Raw genomic sequence first — 14699 nt, 5'->3', positions numbered from 1 at the left:
TCTGTTGAATGGGGTCCTCAAGGACATTGATGTTGGGAGGACTCAACAATGATTGTGACACAGCAGGGCAGAGAGCGATGACTGGGCTTTCTCTTGTTAACTTTCATTCTCTGGCACCTATGTGACACAAATATTACCTGCCATTTATCAGTTCAAGCCTGAATAGGTTAGTCAGGTCCTGCTATCAGCTGGTATGGGCTATTTCATAATGGAGATAAGCTCCACTCTGATTTCATGGTGGAATGAAAATCATTGAAGAAGCAGCTGAAGATGGTTGTGCCAAGGATGCTTCCTTAAGCGACACTGCAAGATACCTTGAGGTGTGAAAATTGGCCTTGACAAACACAACCATCTTCTTTTGTGTCTTGTATGGCTCCAATCAGGGTGGGGTTTTTCTTTTCACTCCCCATGACATACATTTTTTTTGGGTTCCTTGATGCCACACTCAGCCTCACTTGAATGCTGCCTTGATATCGAGGAAAGCTATTCTCATCTCTTCTCTGGCACTTAGCTCTTGAATGCAGGCCAGCATCAAGAGTGTGATGAATTCTACAGCGGAGTAGTTCTAGGTGCACCTTAACTGACTGTTGATGAGAAGATCACTAGTGAGTAGGTGCTGCTCAATGAACTAGTCTTCAGCTTCAAACAGCTTATTTGAAAAAAAATGTCAACCAGAAAATAAAGTCTCCACCTCCATCAGTACTCCCTTTCACTGCATTTTCCACAAGCACATATTCGGTAGTTTTCCACCTTTAAGATGCGTCTGTGCAGCTGGCGCGTAATCTACCAATCAAAACATCTAAAGGGTTTGCAGCAGCTTTCTGTTACATTGTTAGCTCTCTATATCCAAAGCTGAAACTAATAGGCTTGCTGGTTGGGCCAGTGTAGTTACAGCTGTTATGAATGCAAAGTTTATAAGACAATTATGGTTTGGGATCGTTTCTTTAATTCCAGGTAAAATGTAGGACTGAAAAGAGCCATGTGATCTGGCATTAGCATAATGAGGCCATCTGGGTAAATGGAAGTCTGGTCATCTGATTCTATTGATACAGTTACCAGGTGGCCACATTGTGAATGTTTGGCTGAGCTTCAGGAGTCTTTTTTTATTGTTTCATGGGACATGGTCGTCGCTGGCTAGGCCAGCATTTTTGTTGCCCATCCCTAATTACCCATAACAAGGTGGTGGTGAGCCCCTTCTTGAACCGCTGCAGTCCATACAGTATAGGTTCACCCACAGTGCTGTTTGAGAGTAAGTTCCAGGATTTTGACCCAGCAGTGAGGGAATGGCGATACAGTGCCAAGTCAGGATGGTGTGTGGCTTGGATAGGAACTTGCAGCTGATGGCATTCCCATGAATCTGCTGCCCCTGCCTTTCTAGATGGTGGAGGTTGCAGTCTGGAAGGTGCAGTTGAAGGAGCCTTGGTGAGTTGCTGCAATGTATCTTGTAGACAGTATGCACTGCTACCACTGTGCATCGGTAGTGGAGGGTGTGGTTGTTGGAGGTGGTGGATGGGGCTGCTTTGTCCTGGATAATGTCAAGCGTATTGGGTGTTGATGGAGCTGCACTCATCCAGGCAAGTGGAATGACTTGTGTAGATGGTGGACATGCTTTGGAGAGTCAGTAGGTGAGTTACTCACTGCAGAATTCCCAGCCTCTGATTTGCTCTTGAGGTCACGGTATTTATATGGCCAGTCCAGTTCAGTTTCTGGTCAATGGTAGCCCCCAGCATGTTGAAAGTGAGGAATTCAGTAATGATAATGCCATTGAATGTCAAGAGGAGATAGTTGGATTCTCTCCTCTGGAGATGATCATTGCCTGGCACTTGTGTGGCATTAATGTTGCTTGCCACTTATCAAGCCTGAAGGTTGTCCAGGTATTGCTGCATATGGACATAGGCTACTTCAGTATCTGAGGAGTCACAAATATTGCTGACCATTGTGTAGTCATCTGTGAACATCCTCACTTCTGACCTTCTGAAAGAGGGAAAGTCGTTGATGAGCAGCAGAAGATGGTCAGGCCTAGGACCCTATCCTGAGGAATCCCTGCAGCGATGTCCAGGGACTGAGATGATTGACCTCCAAGAACCACAACCGTCTTCCTTTGTGATAGGTATAGCTCTAAAATGTGGACAGCTTTCCCCCAATTCCCAGTTTTGCAAGGGCTCCTTGATGCCATACTTGGTCAAATGTTGCCTTGATGTCAAGGGCACTCACTCTCACATCACCTCCTGAGTTCAGCTCTTTTGTCCAGTTTTCTACCAAGGCTGTACTGAGGTCAGGAACTGAGTAGTCCATATGAATCCCAAGCTAAGCAGTCATGAGCAGGTGTTTCTGTATAGGTGATAGCACTGTTGAAAACTCCTTCCATCACTTTGGTGATGATCGCAAGTAGACTGATGGGATGGTAATTGGCCAGCTGGATTTGTCCTGCTTGCTGCACTGGAACAGCTTGGCTAGGGACACAGCTGGTTCTGAAGCACAAGTTTTCAATACTTTTGTTAGAATGTTGTCAGGGCCATAGCCTTTGCAGTATCCAGTGCATTCAGCTATGGAGTGAATCAAATTGGCTGAAGACTGGCATCAGTGAAGCTGGGGACCTCAGGAGGCCACTGAGATAGATCATCCACTTGGCATTTCCAGCTGAAGACTGTTGCAAAGTTTCAGCCTTGTCCTTTGTATTGATGTGCTGGGCTGCCCCATTATTGAGGATGGGGATATTTGTGGAGCTTCCTCCTCCAGTGAATTGTCTAATTGTCCATCACCGTTCACAACTGGATGTGGCAAAACTGCAGAGCTTAGATCTGATCCATAAGTTTTGGGATCACTTAGCTTTGTCTAGCACATGCTGCTTTCGTTGTTTGGCACGCAAGTGATCCTGTGTTGTAGCTTCACCAAGTTGACACCTCATTTTTAGATATGCCTGGTGCTGCTCCTGGCATGCCCTCCTGCACTCTTCATTGAACCAGGGTTGATCCCCCGCTTTTATGGAAAGGTGAAGCCCTATGCAGCAGGAGATCAGAAGAGAGGAAAGGACAAGAAGGCAATGGAAGCCGTAACTTCAACACAGGATCTACCACCAAAGACAGACCTACCTGGATTTGACCACGACCCATTGCTGCAGGTGACAGCAACTCTCATGCAGATGGTTACAGACACATGTGCCAATATTGACGAAGACCTGACACCTCATAGCAATGGTCATCTTGCCCGACCAGTGATTGTCAAAGTCAATACGTCCTTGAATTTCTTAGCTTCTGGTTCCATTCAAGGATCCACTGCAGATCTTAGTGGCATCTTACAAGTGGCAGCACACCACTGCATCGCATAGATCACTGATGCCCTCTTTTCCAGAGCTGGAGCTACATTCATTTCACAACAGATGCTCACTGAGACATTGGGTTTCAACACCATCGCTGGTGCAGGGCATCATTGATTACATACAAGTGGCATCAAGACACCCAGTGACTACCCACTCAGATTTAGTAAGAGGAAGGTCTTCCACTCCCTTGATGTCCAATTGGTCAGGAACCACAACAAGAGCTTCCTCCATGTGTGCACTCATTTTCCTAGCAGATGCCAGGCCTCCTTCATCCTCAGGTCTTCACTTCACCCCTCAAGGTGGGTGGATCCTAGGGAACAAAGAATATCCCTTGAAGAGATGGCTACTCACTCCTCTGTGGGAGCCCCAGACAGAAGCAGAGAGGTGATATAACCAATATCACCTGCTCAATAGACAACCACTGAGCAGGCCATTAGGTTTCTGGAGATGCGATTCTGGCATCTGACCCAGTCAGGAGGTGCCATCCTGCAAGGGTCTCGGTCATTTTGGTAACCTGCTGCGCTCTCCATGACATGGCCCTTCAGGAAAGTGTGGACCTGGAGGACGGTGGGGTCTTGGAAGGAGACAGTTCATCTCGGGAGGAACAGGGTATGACAGAGGAGGAGGAAGAGGGGATGGAGAGAGATGATTCTGGACAGAAAGGTTCTCCTGCTGCGCAAAAGAGTTGGTCTCCTTTTGCCACCCTCTGGGAAGAGGATATCTCTCCTGTCCCTCACGGCCTCCAGCATTAGATCCAGGTTGGCATCAATGAAGCAATACTTTCGCTCCCCCATGACATCTCATTTCCCTCTGATGCAGTAGAAGGCTTTGGCACAATCAGCAGATCTCTCAGGACAACTGGCAGCCTCAGTGATGGCTACTGTGGGAGTATAAATCAGTCCTATATTTCATCTGACCTGCCTCGTTTTCCACTCCAACTGGCACTACTTGAACAGAAAACCCAGGGCTTCCCCACCCAAAAATCTTAACTTTAATCAGTTTTGCACACTTGAGGTGGGTTTCTGATCTGTAAATAAATCTGGCTCCTGTTTCCCACCTTGGTGGCAGAACTTCAGCCCAATGTGCTGGCGGATAACCTTTTGTCCCACACACTGTGGAGCAAGAGGAATACATGATGGTGCTGGTGTTTTCAAAGGAATTTTGCAGGCTGGTAATAAACCTATATAGGAAGGAAATCTTTGGTAATACATACTGTAACGCTATGATAAAAGCAAAATACTGGGGATGCTGGAAATCTGAAATAAAAATAGAAAATGCCAGAAAAACTCAGCAGGCCTGGCAGCATCAGTGGAGAGAGAAACAGAGTTAACATTTCAAGTCCATATGACTCTTCATCTTTCACAACAGATGAGGCTCAAAGAGGCATTGGGTTTTGCCGCCATCACTGGTGCAGTGCATCACTGATCTCTCCGCCTCCTCTTCCTCCTCCTCTCTTATATCCTGTTCCTCCCCAGATGAGCTGTCTCCTTCCAAAGTTCTGAGGAAGAGTCAGACGGACTCAGAAAGTTAACTCTGTTTCTCTCTCCACAGATGCTGCCAGACCTGTTGAGTTTTTCTAGCATTTTCTGTTTTTGTTTCACACTGTAATGCTGTTGGAAGACAGCATACTCTTATGGTTGGCAAATAAGATAAGCACATCCTTGGTCATGCGTCTTAAATGGTTCTTTTTTTTACTGCATATAGATCACAAAGAAAGAAAGACAAACAAAAAGAGCCTTAGTTCTTGTTTAGCTTACCAATGACATTTAGCTGCAGATTAGCTGAAGCTGATCCATAATCACTCTTGAGTTTCAACATGATGTTCCCACTGTCCTCCCTTATGCAGTGTTTTAGTACTAACACTGTCTGTGTAGGAGACTTCTCTATCTCTGTTCTATTATCTTCAAACACCTCCATGCCATCCTTGAACCACGAAACTTTAGGGATGGGTTTCCCCTTAAATGGGATCTTAATAGTTGCTGTCTGTCCTGCCTTAACAGTGATTGGATCCTTGGATAACATTGCAAGTAGATCAGGATCAATAACAGGAGGATCTACAAAAAAGAAAAAGATGATAAAATATTCAAATTCCAAAATTATAGTTTCGTTATGCCAATTGTATAATCCTAATTATACAATTGTTATAACAAGATATCATGACCTTAATTGCATTTATGGCATCTGCCTGGACACAGGAGGAAAAAAATAGCAATGGGACAGAAGCCCTAAATTCAGTTGAGTCCTATTTTCTCAAAGTTACAAGGAAAATTAATTGGAATGAAAATCAATCAGGTTCAATAATGGGTAAGCAATCTTTTCCACCAGATTACTGCCCAAGAGGTGAAGGTGAAAATTTGCCTCCAGGCGTATAATTGTAAATTGAACCAAGTACACTCTGAATTTAATGTTCTGAGTAATAGACAGCATCAATACCTGCAACAGAGAGTATGGCCTCACTCTCAGCTCCTTTTGCTCTGAATGTGTATTTTCCTTCACTCTCTTCACCTGCTTTATTGATGATCAGTTTGTGTACTGCTCCTTGTTTTACAATCTGTATATCTTTTGTGTCTGTAATCTGAAAAACAAAGAATAAATAAGGGAAAAAGAAACTAAAGGAATAAGGGGTCTGAATATTAAGGAAAAAGTTTATGGCCTAACACGAGCCAGATTTCTTAAATAAATGAGGCAAGTAAATCTATAGTGGTATAAGCTGGATTTCAATACCCGGGTTGGGACCCCAACGTCACCTTCATTTCCGCATCCCAACTCCACAGCACATCAACAACATGAACACCTTCATATACAAAGTTGTTAATTGCTTTGGAGTCATGTTCACCTCCCAATTAATGGTAGCAGGTGTGGAAAGGAATGGGGACTGAAGTAGCAGCCAGCGGCAAACATTGTTGAGGTTGCTGTTTGTCCAAGGAATGGAGGTTGGCACTGAACAAAGGGCAGTGAGAAAGGAACCCCATGCCAGGGCAATCCCACATTTATTGGATGCCTCACTGGAGGTGCTACTCGAAGTGTGATAGACAGAAGAAACGTCCTGTTCTCTGCCAGTGGCAACAGATAGCCTGCAAAGCTCACAAAGAAGGCATGGTTGGAGGTGGCTAACAAGGTCAGCTGTAGAGGGGTGGAGAGGAGGAACTGGATGCAGTGTCAGAAATGTTTCAATAATCTTCCCAGGTCTGGCAAGATGCGTGCAAGAATAGAACCAGATGGCATGCCTCCTGGTCAGCACTCACCAGAGTGCAAAAGAGAAGGGCATTATGAGGATGCATAGAGTTCCCATGATGGGAGAGGTGTATGCTCAGCAGCCCCTTAGACCCATAGGCATGGACAGCAGGGTTCCACAGCTCGGATCACTGTCACTCTTCGAGAAGCAGGCCAGAGTGGAAAACCACAGTGATTCTGGGGATGGGGAAATGGTGTTCAGTGTAGACAGAGTGGAAATGCCTCATCATCCTCATGTCCAAGGGAAGCATGACAATGCTCCTTGTGCATCAAGCTGTCAATACCTAAGATGTCATTTCATTATTCTTAGCTATGGGAAAATATGTTGAATGTCCTGACCTCTCATCATCACCATCCCTTACGTCTCCCACAGGGCCAGCTGCAGAGGGACGGAAGCCCACACAGCAAGAAGATTCCACGCATTCAGAGGTGGACAACCCATTGGAGCTTGCACCATCACATCTTTCACGTGCACCCTCCACCAGTGCAGATACTCACAGTTCAGTGGGTCCATACATATTCTTAAAGAGGATGGCAAAGGGTGAAGCGCACCCAGAGCAGGGGGAATTGTTGAAGGAGGTGGTAGGGTGATGGTGGTGCAGTGGGTGGAGTGGTGGGCAGAACTGGCTGTAGCCAGTCGTCTTCCATTTTACCTTGATTCTTATTCCATTATTAGATCCATAAGATCACTTACATTGGTGCTGTGCTCTGGAAGCAGGACTTCCATCTGCAGCGAACCTGCATTGCTGAGCCTGCTGTAAAACATGGGGAGTTAGCTTATTTAAATACCCATTGTTGTTTTCTTGTTATTCATTCATGGGATGAGAGCATACTGGCAAGGCCAGCATTTATTACCCATCCCTAATTGCCCTTGAGGAGATGATGGTGTGCTGTCTTCTTGAACCACTGCAGTCCATCTGGTATAACTTTTCTGTACAGGCTTGATATGATTGTATGCCTTGCTAGGCCATATCAGAGGGCAGTTAAGAGTCAACCAGATTGATATGGATCTGGATCACATATATGCCAGACCAGGTAAGGGTGGCGTATTTCCTTCTCCAAAGGACATTAGTGAACAAGATGGGTTTTTCCAGTCGTTTCATTATAATTGTTACTAGCTTTTTATTTCAGCTTTATTTGAGTAAACTGTCCCAGCTGCTGCGGTGGGCTTTGAACTTATGGCCCTAGATCATTAGTCCACTGTCCTGTTTCTGTAGTGCAGCTCATACTTGATAGAGGAATGCGGCAATGGGGGAAACTACTATTGCAGACTTTAAGTAAAATGAAATGACTGAATATTTCAGCAACAGACTATGGCATTGGAAGGGGGAGGAGGTAGCTGCTGCAGATTAATTGGGAGCCTTGTGCAGATTGTCAGCAAGCTGGACTCAATGGTTTATGTGAGATGTTATGGCACTTTTGAATAATGTATTGCACTGGAGGAGAAGTCAGAGGCACCAATGAAGGAATAAGATCACAAATCACAGAATCGTTACAGTACAGAAAGAGGCCATTTGGCCCGTCATGTCTGTGCCAGCTTTCCGAGTGAGCAATGCACTTAGTGCCATTCCTCTGCCTACTTACTGTAACCCTGCACATTATTCATTTTCAGATAATAATCCAATTCTCTTTTGATCACCTCACATGAACCTGCCTCCACCTCACCCTCAGACAGCTCATTGCAGACCTTTAACCACTCGCTGCGTGAAAAAGTTTCTCATGTTTCCATTGCTTCTTTTGTCAATTACCTTAAATCTGCGCCCTCTAGTTCTTGATTCTTCCACCAGCGGAAACAGTTGTTCCTTATCTACTCTGTCCAGGCCCCTAATGATTTTGAGTACCTCCATCAAAACTCCTCTGAACCTTCTTATCTTCAAGGAAATTAGTCCTAATTTCTCCAATCTATATCCATAACTGGAATCCTCATCCCTGGAATGATTCTTGTAAATCTTTTCTGCACTTTCTCTAATGCCTTCACATCTTTCCTGAAGTGTGGTACCCAGAACTGAACATAATATTCCAGCTGAAGCCAATGTTTTATACAAGTCTAACATAACTTCCTGATTATTGTACTTTATGCCCCTATTTATAAGGCCCAGGATACTGTATGCTTTATCAACCGCTCTCTCAACCTGTCCTGCCAGCTTCAATGACTTATGCACATATACACTCAGGTCCCTCTAACCCTGTATCACTTCTGGATTTTTACTCTTTATTTTATATTAGATCTCACTGTGCTTTTCCCACCAAAATGAACCATTTCACACTTCTCTACATTAAATTTTATCTCCCACTTGTCTGCCCATTCCATCAAGTTTTAAGGTTCCACACTATTCTCTTCACAGTTCACAATGATTCCAAGTTTTATTTCAATTGCACATTTTGAAATTGTGCCCTGTACACCAAGGTCTTGGTCTTTAATATACAACAGGAACACCAAGGGTCCCAACACCAAGCCTTGGAGAACTCCACTATCAACCTTCCTCTAGGTCCAAAAAACATCCAAGAACCACTACTCTCTGTTTCTTGTCACTCAGTGAATTTCGTATCTACATTGTTACCGTCCCTTTTATTCCATGAGCTAAAACTTTGGTCACAAGTCTGTTTTGCGGCATTGTATCAAACATTTTTTGGAAATCCATGTACACCTCATCATCAGTATTACCCTTATCAACCCCCTCTGTTACCTCTTCAAAAAGGCAGGAGACAGAGATTAGGGATAATAAGCAGGTACTCTAATTGGAAAACTATAACTAATGATGTCCCACAGGGTCTGCATTGGGGCCTCAACTATTCACTGTATTTATTAACAACTTAGAAAATGGGATAAAAAGCTACATATCCAAATGTGCTGATAATACAAAGATAGGCGGCATTGTAAGTAGTGCAAATGGAAGTATAAAATTATAGGTGAACGGGTAACACTGTGGCAAGTGGATTTCATCCACTTTGGACCAAAAAGGGTCCCCCACTTTCTAAGTGGATAAAAGGTAAAAACAGCAGAGGTCCAAAGAGACAAAGGATCTAAGTAATTAGATTATTAAAATATCATAGACAGGTACGGAAAATAATCAGAAAGTATAACCTTTATATCTAGAGAACTAGAATACAAAGGGGTGGAAGTTATGCTATAGCTATATAAAACTCTGGTTAAACCACACCTGGAGTACTGGGAGAAATTCTGAGCACTACACCTTAGGAAGGATATATTGGCGTTGGTAGGAGTGCAGCACAGATTTACCAGAAAGATACCTGACCTCCAAGGATTAAATTACAAGGACAAATTACATAAACTAGTGATATATTTCCTGGAAGTTAGAAGATTAAGGGATAATTTGAATGAAGTTTTCAAAGTATTAAGGGAAGCTGATAGATTAGATAGAAAGAAACTATTTCTACTAATTGGAGAGTCTAGGACGAAGAGCTATAATCTAAAAATCACAGCTAGACTTTTCAGCAGTGAAATTAGGAAACAATTCCAAATGCAAAGGGTTATAGAAGATTAGAACTTTCTTCTGCAAATGGCAATAGGCACTAGATCAATTGTTAATTTTAAATCTGAGATCAATAGATTTTTGTTATCCAAAGGTATTAAAGGATCTCGGACAAAAGAGTTAGGTCATAGAACAACCATGATGTGAGTGAATTGCAGAATAGGGTTAATTTACGAAATGACCTACTCCTGTTCCTAGCTTCTTCCTTTGTTCGCAGGTGGGTGCCCTCCAAACTCAGGCTGATGAGTAGGCGTGGAAGGGGATAAATGTATAGAGCCTGTACCACAACCAACAGCTGTATTTTTTTATTATCAATTCATGGGATGTGGGCTTCGGTGGCTGGACCAGCATTTATAGCCCATCCCTAGTTGCCCTTGAAGAGGTGGTGGTGAGCTGCTTTCTTGAACCGCTGCAGTCCATGTGGTGTAAGTATCCCACAGTGTTGTTAGGAAGCAAGTTCCAGGGTTTTCACCCAGCGACAGTGAAGGAACAGCGATATATTTCCAAATCAGGATGGTGAGTGACTTAGAGGGGAACTTCCAGGTGGTGGTGTTCCCATCTAGCTGCTGCCCTTGTCCTTCTAGATGGTAGTGGTTGCGGGTTTGGAAGGTGCTGTCTAAGGAGCCTTGGCGAATTCCTACAGTGCATCTTGTAGATGGTGCACACTGCTGCTTCTGCCGGTGGCAGAGGAAGTAAATGTTTGTGGATGGAAAGCCAATCAAGTGGAGTCCTGGATGGTGTCAAGCTTCTTGAGTGTTGTAGGAGCTGCACTCATCCAGGCAAGTGGGAAGATTCTATCACATCCTTGACTTGTGCCTTGTAGATGGTGAACAAGAACTATAATCTAAAAATTTGGAGAGTTAGGGGGTGAGTTACTCATCACAGGATTCCTAGCCTCTGGCCTACTCTTGTGGCCACAGTATTTATGTGGCTAGTTCAATTCAGTTTCTGGTCAATGGTAAGCCCAAGAAGATTGATGGTGAGGGATTCAGCAATGGTAATGCCATTAAATGTCAAGTGGTGATGGTTAGATTCTCTCTTGTTGGAGATAGGCATTGCCTGGCACTTGTGTGGCACAAATGTTACTTTCCACTTTTCAACCCAAGCGTGGATATTGGACATGGACCGCTTCGGTATCGGAGGAGTCGCGAATGATGTTGAACATTGTGCAATCATCAGCGAACATCCCCACTTCTGACCTTATGATGGAAGGAAGATCATTGATGAAGCAGCCGAAGGTGGTTGGGCCGAGGACACTACCCTGAGGAACTCCTGCAGTGATGTCCTGGAGCTGAGATGACTGACCTTCAACAACCGCAACCATTTTCCTTTGTGCTAGGTATGACTCCAACCAATGCAGAGTTTTCCCCCTAATTCCCATTGACTCCAGTTTTGCTAGGGCTCCTTGTTGCCACACTCAGTCAAATGCTGCCTCAATGTCAAGGGCAGTCACTCTCACCTCACCTCTGGAGTTCAGCTCTTTTGTCCATGTTTGAACGACGGCTGTAATGAGTTCAGGAGCCAAGTGGCCCTGACGGAACCCAAACAGTGAGTCAGTGAGCAGTTTAGTGCTAGCTCGCTGCCGCTAAGCAAGTGCCACTTGATAACACTGTTTATGACCCCCTTCCATTACTTTACTGATGATCAAGAGCAGACTGATGGGGTGGTCATTGGCTGGGTAGGGTTTGTCCTGCTTTTTGTGTACAGGACATACCTGGGCAATTTTCCAATAGCCGGGTAGATGCCAGCATTTTAGCTGTACTGGAACAGCATGGCTAGGGGCGCAGCAAGTTTTGGAGCACAAGTTTTCAGTACTATTGCCAGAATATTATCAGGGCCCATAGCCTTTGCACTATCCGGTGCCTTCAGCCGTTTCTTGACATCACGTGGAGTGAATCGAATTGGCTGTAGACTGGCATTTGCAATGTTGGGGACCTCCAGAGGAAGCTGAGATGGATCATCCACTCGGCACTTCTGGCTGAAGATTGTAGCAAATGCTTCAGCCTTCTCTTTTGCACTGGTGTGTTGGGCTCCCCCATCATTGAGGATGGAGGTGTTTGGGAAAACTCCTCCTCCAGGGAGTTGTTTAATTGTCCACCACCATTCACGAGTGGATACGGCAGGACTTCAGAACTTAGATCTGATCCATTGATTGTGGGATCGCTTAACTCTGTCTATCACTTGTTGCTTTTGGTGCTTGGCATGCAAGTAGTCCTGTGTTATAGTTTCACCAGGTTGACATTTCATTTTTCGGTTTGCCTGGTGCTGCTCCTGGCATGCCCTCCTGCTCTTCATTGAACCAGGGTTGATCCCCTGGCTTGATGATAATGGTAGAGTGGGGTATATGCCGGGCCATGAGGTTACAGATTGTGTTCGAGTACAATTCTGCTACTGCTGATGGCCCAAAGTGCCTCAGGGATGCCTAGTCTTGAGTGGCTAAATCAGTTCCAAATCATTCCCATTTAGCACGCTAGTAGTGCCACATAACACGTTGGGAAGGCGGGACTTCGTCTCTGCAACGACTTTGCGATGGTCACTCTTATCGATACTGTAATGGGCAGATGCATCTGCAGCAGGCAGGTTGGTGAGGATGAGGTCAAAATGTTTTTCCCTCTTGTTGATTTCCTCACCACTTGCCGTCGACCCAGTCTAGCAGCTATGTCCTTTAGGACTCGACCAGCTCGATCAGTAGAGCTGCTACCGAGCCGCTCTTGGTGATGGACATTGAAGTCCCCCACCATACATTCTGCGCCCTTGCCACCCTCAGTGCCTTCTCCAACTGGACTTCAACATGGAGGAGCACTGATTCCTCAGCTGAGGGAAGGTGATACATGATAGTCAGCAGGAGGTTACCTTGCCCATGTTTGACCTGATGCCTAGAGACTTCATGGGATCCGGAGCCGATGTTGAGGACTCCCAGGGCAACTATGCAGCCACCTCTACTGGGTCTGTCCTGCCAGTGGGGCAGTACATACCCAGGGATGGTGATGGTGGTGTCTGGGACATTAGCTGTAAGATACGATTCCTTGAGGATGACTATGTCAGACTGTTGCTTGACTAGTCTATGAGACAGCTCTCCCAATTTTGGCATTAGCCCCAGATTGTGTTCAAGTACAATTCTGCTACTGCTGATGGCCCAAAGCACTTCATGGATGCTTAGTCTTGAGTTGCTGGATCTGTTTGAAATCTATCCCATTTAGCACGGTGGTAGTGCCACATAACACGATAACAGGAGGACTTTGCAGGGTCGACAGGGCTAAGTTTGCTGTTGTCATTTCTGGTGCCTAGCTCGATGCTGGGTGGTCCGTCTGTTTCATTCCTTTTTTGAGACTTTGTCACGGCTTGATAAAACTGAATGGTTTGATAGGCCATTTCAGAGGCCCTAGTGACATGTAGGCCAGATGACAGATTTCCTAAAGGATATTAGTGAACCAGATCGGTTTTTACAACAATCGACAATAATTAGACTTATAATTCCAGATTTTTTATTGAATTCAAATTCCACCATCTGCAATGGCAGTGGTTTGAACCTGGGTCCCCAGAGCATTACTCTGGGTCTCTGGATTACTGGTCCAGCAACAATACCACTACACCATTGTCTCCTGGGTCAGTATCACCCAGGAAGCACGACAATCATAATGTAGCTAGAGGTTTTCTCAGTATTAACTTTTACTGTTACTCATAATAATGATCTGCATGCTAACATACACAAACCTCTTTTCCATCCTTTAGCCACACTCCATCGACTTTCTCGTCATTCAGCACCACACAAAATTCTGCAGGTTGGCCTGTCTGAGGGTGGGCATCAGACATTCCACTCTTCACTGTGGCAAATCGTTCTGGAAATGTGTAAAAATTAAACATATGTTAATGCGTAGTAAAAGCCATAGCCACAGCACACACTGTGGCTCCACATGGAACATGTGAGCAGATGGAGTTTAATGTAGGAAAGTGTGAGGTCATGGACTTCGGTAGGAGAAATCAAATGGAAAACTATTATATAAATGGAGAGAGACTCCAAAAAAGTGCAGTACTGTGCGATCTAGGTGTTCTTGTGCATGAAACAAAAAACGTTAGCATGCAGGTGCAGCAAGTAATTAAGAACACAAATGGAACTTTGGCCTGTATTGCTAGGGGGTTGGAGTTTAAAAATAGGAAAGTCTTGTTACACTGTACAGGGTGTTGGTGAAGCCACACCTGGAGTACTGTGTACAGTTTTGGTCCCCGTATTTAAGAAATGATATACAGGCATTTCAACTGGAAGCAGTTCAAAAGAGATTCACTCGGCTGATTCCTGGGATGAAGGGGTTGACCTATCAAGAACGGCTAAACAGGTTAGGCCTTGATTCATTAGAGTTTAGAAGAATGAGGCGTGATCTTATTGAAACGTACAAGATTCTGAGGGGGCTTGACAGGGTAGATGTTGAGAAGATGTGGGGAATCTTGAACTAGGGGATATAGCTACAGAATAAGGGGACACTCATTTAAAACTAAGATGTGAAGGAATTTCTTCTCTCAGAGGGTGGTGAATGTCTGGAACTCTCTACCTCAGAGAGTTGTGGAGGTGAGATCATTGAAAGTATTTAAAGAGGAGGTAGATAGATTTTTGAAATATTGGGGAGTTGAGGGCTATGAGGAGCTGGCATGAAAGA

At 44.7% G+C, this 14699-nt stretch overlaps 1 protein-coding gene across 1 annotated transcript in view; it reads right to left on the bottom strand.

Moving 5' to 3' along the window:
• The window catches only part of LOC121282840 (immunoglobulin superfamily member 22-like), a 94468-nt gene that overhangs the window by 30887 nt on the left and 48882 nt on the right, over positions 1-14699 (bottom strand). The window contains exons 11-13 of the mRNA XM_041196652.1: positions 13762-13886; positions 5753-5894; positions 5077-5373 (exon numbers count right to left, since the gene is read on the bottom strand). Of these exons, the coding sequence (XP_041052586.1) occupies positions 5077-5373; positions 5753-5894; positions 13762-13886 (564 nt within the window). The remainder of the gene's footprint in view (positions 1-5076; positions 5374-5752; positions 5895-13761; positions 13887-14699) is intronic.

This window comes from Carcharodon carcharias, chromosome 10 (genome assembly GCF_017639515.1).
Source record: "Carcharodon carcharias isolate sCarCar2 chromosome 10, sCarCar2.pri, whole genome shotgun sequence".
Lineage (NCBI taxonomy): Eukaryota > Metazoa > Chordata > Chondrichthyes > Lamniformes > Lamnidae > Carcharodon > Carcharodon carcharias.
The sequence above is the reverse complement of the archived record's forward strand: the minus strand, read 5'-3'. Positions and strand labels throughout refer to the sequence as shown.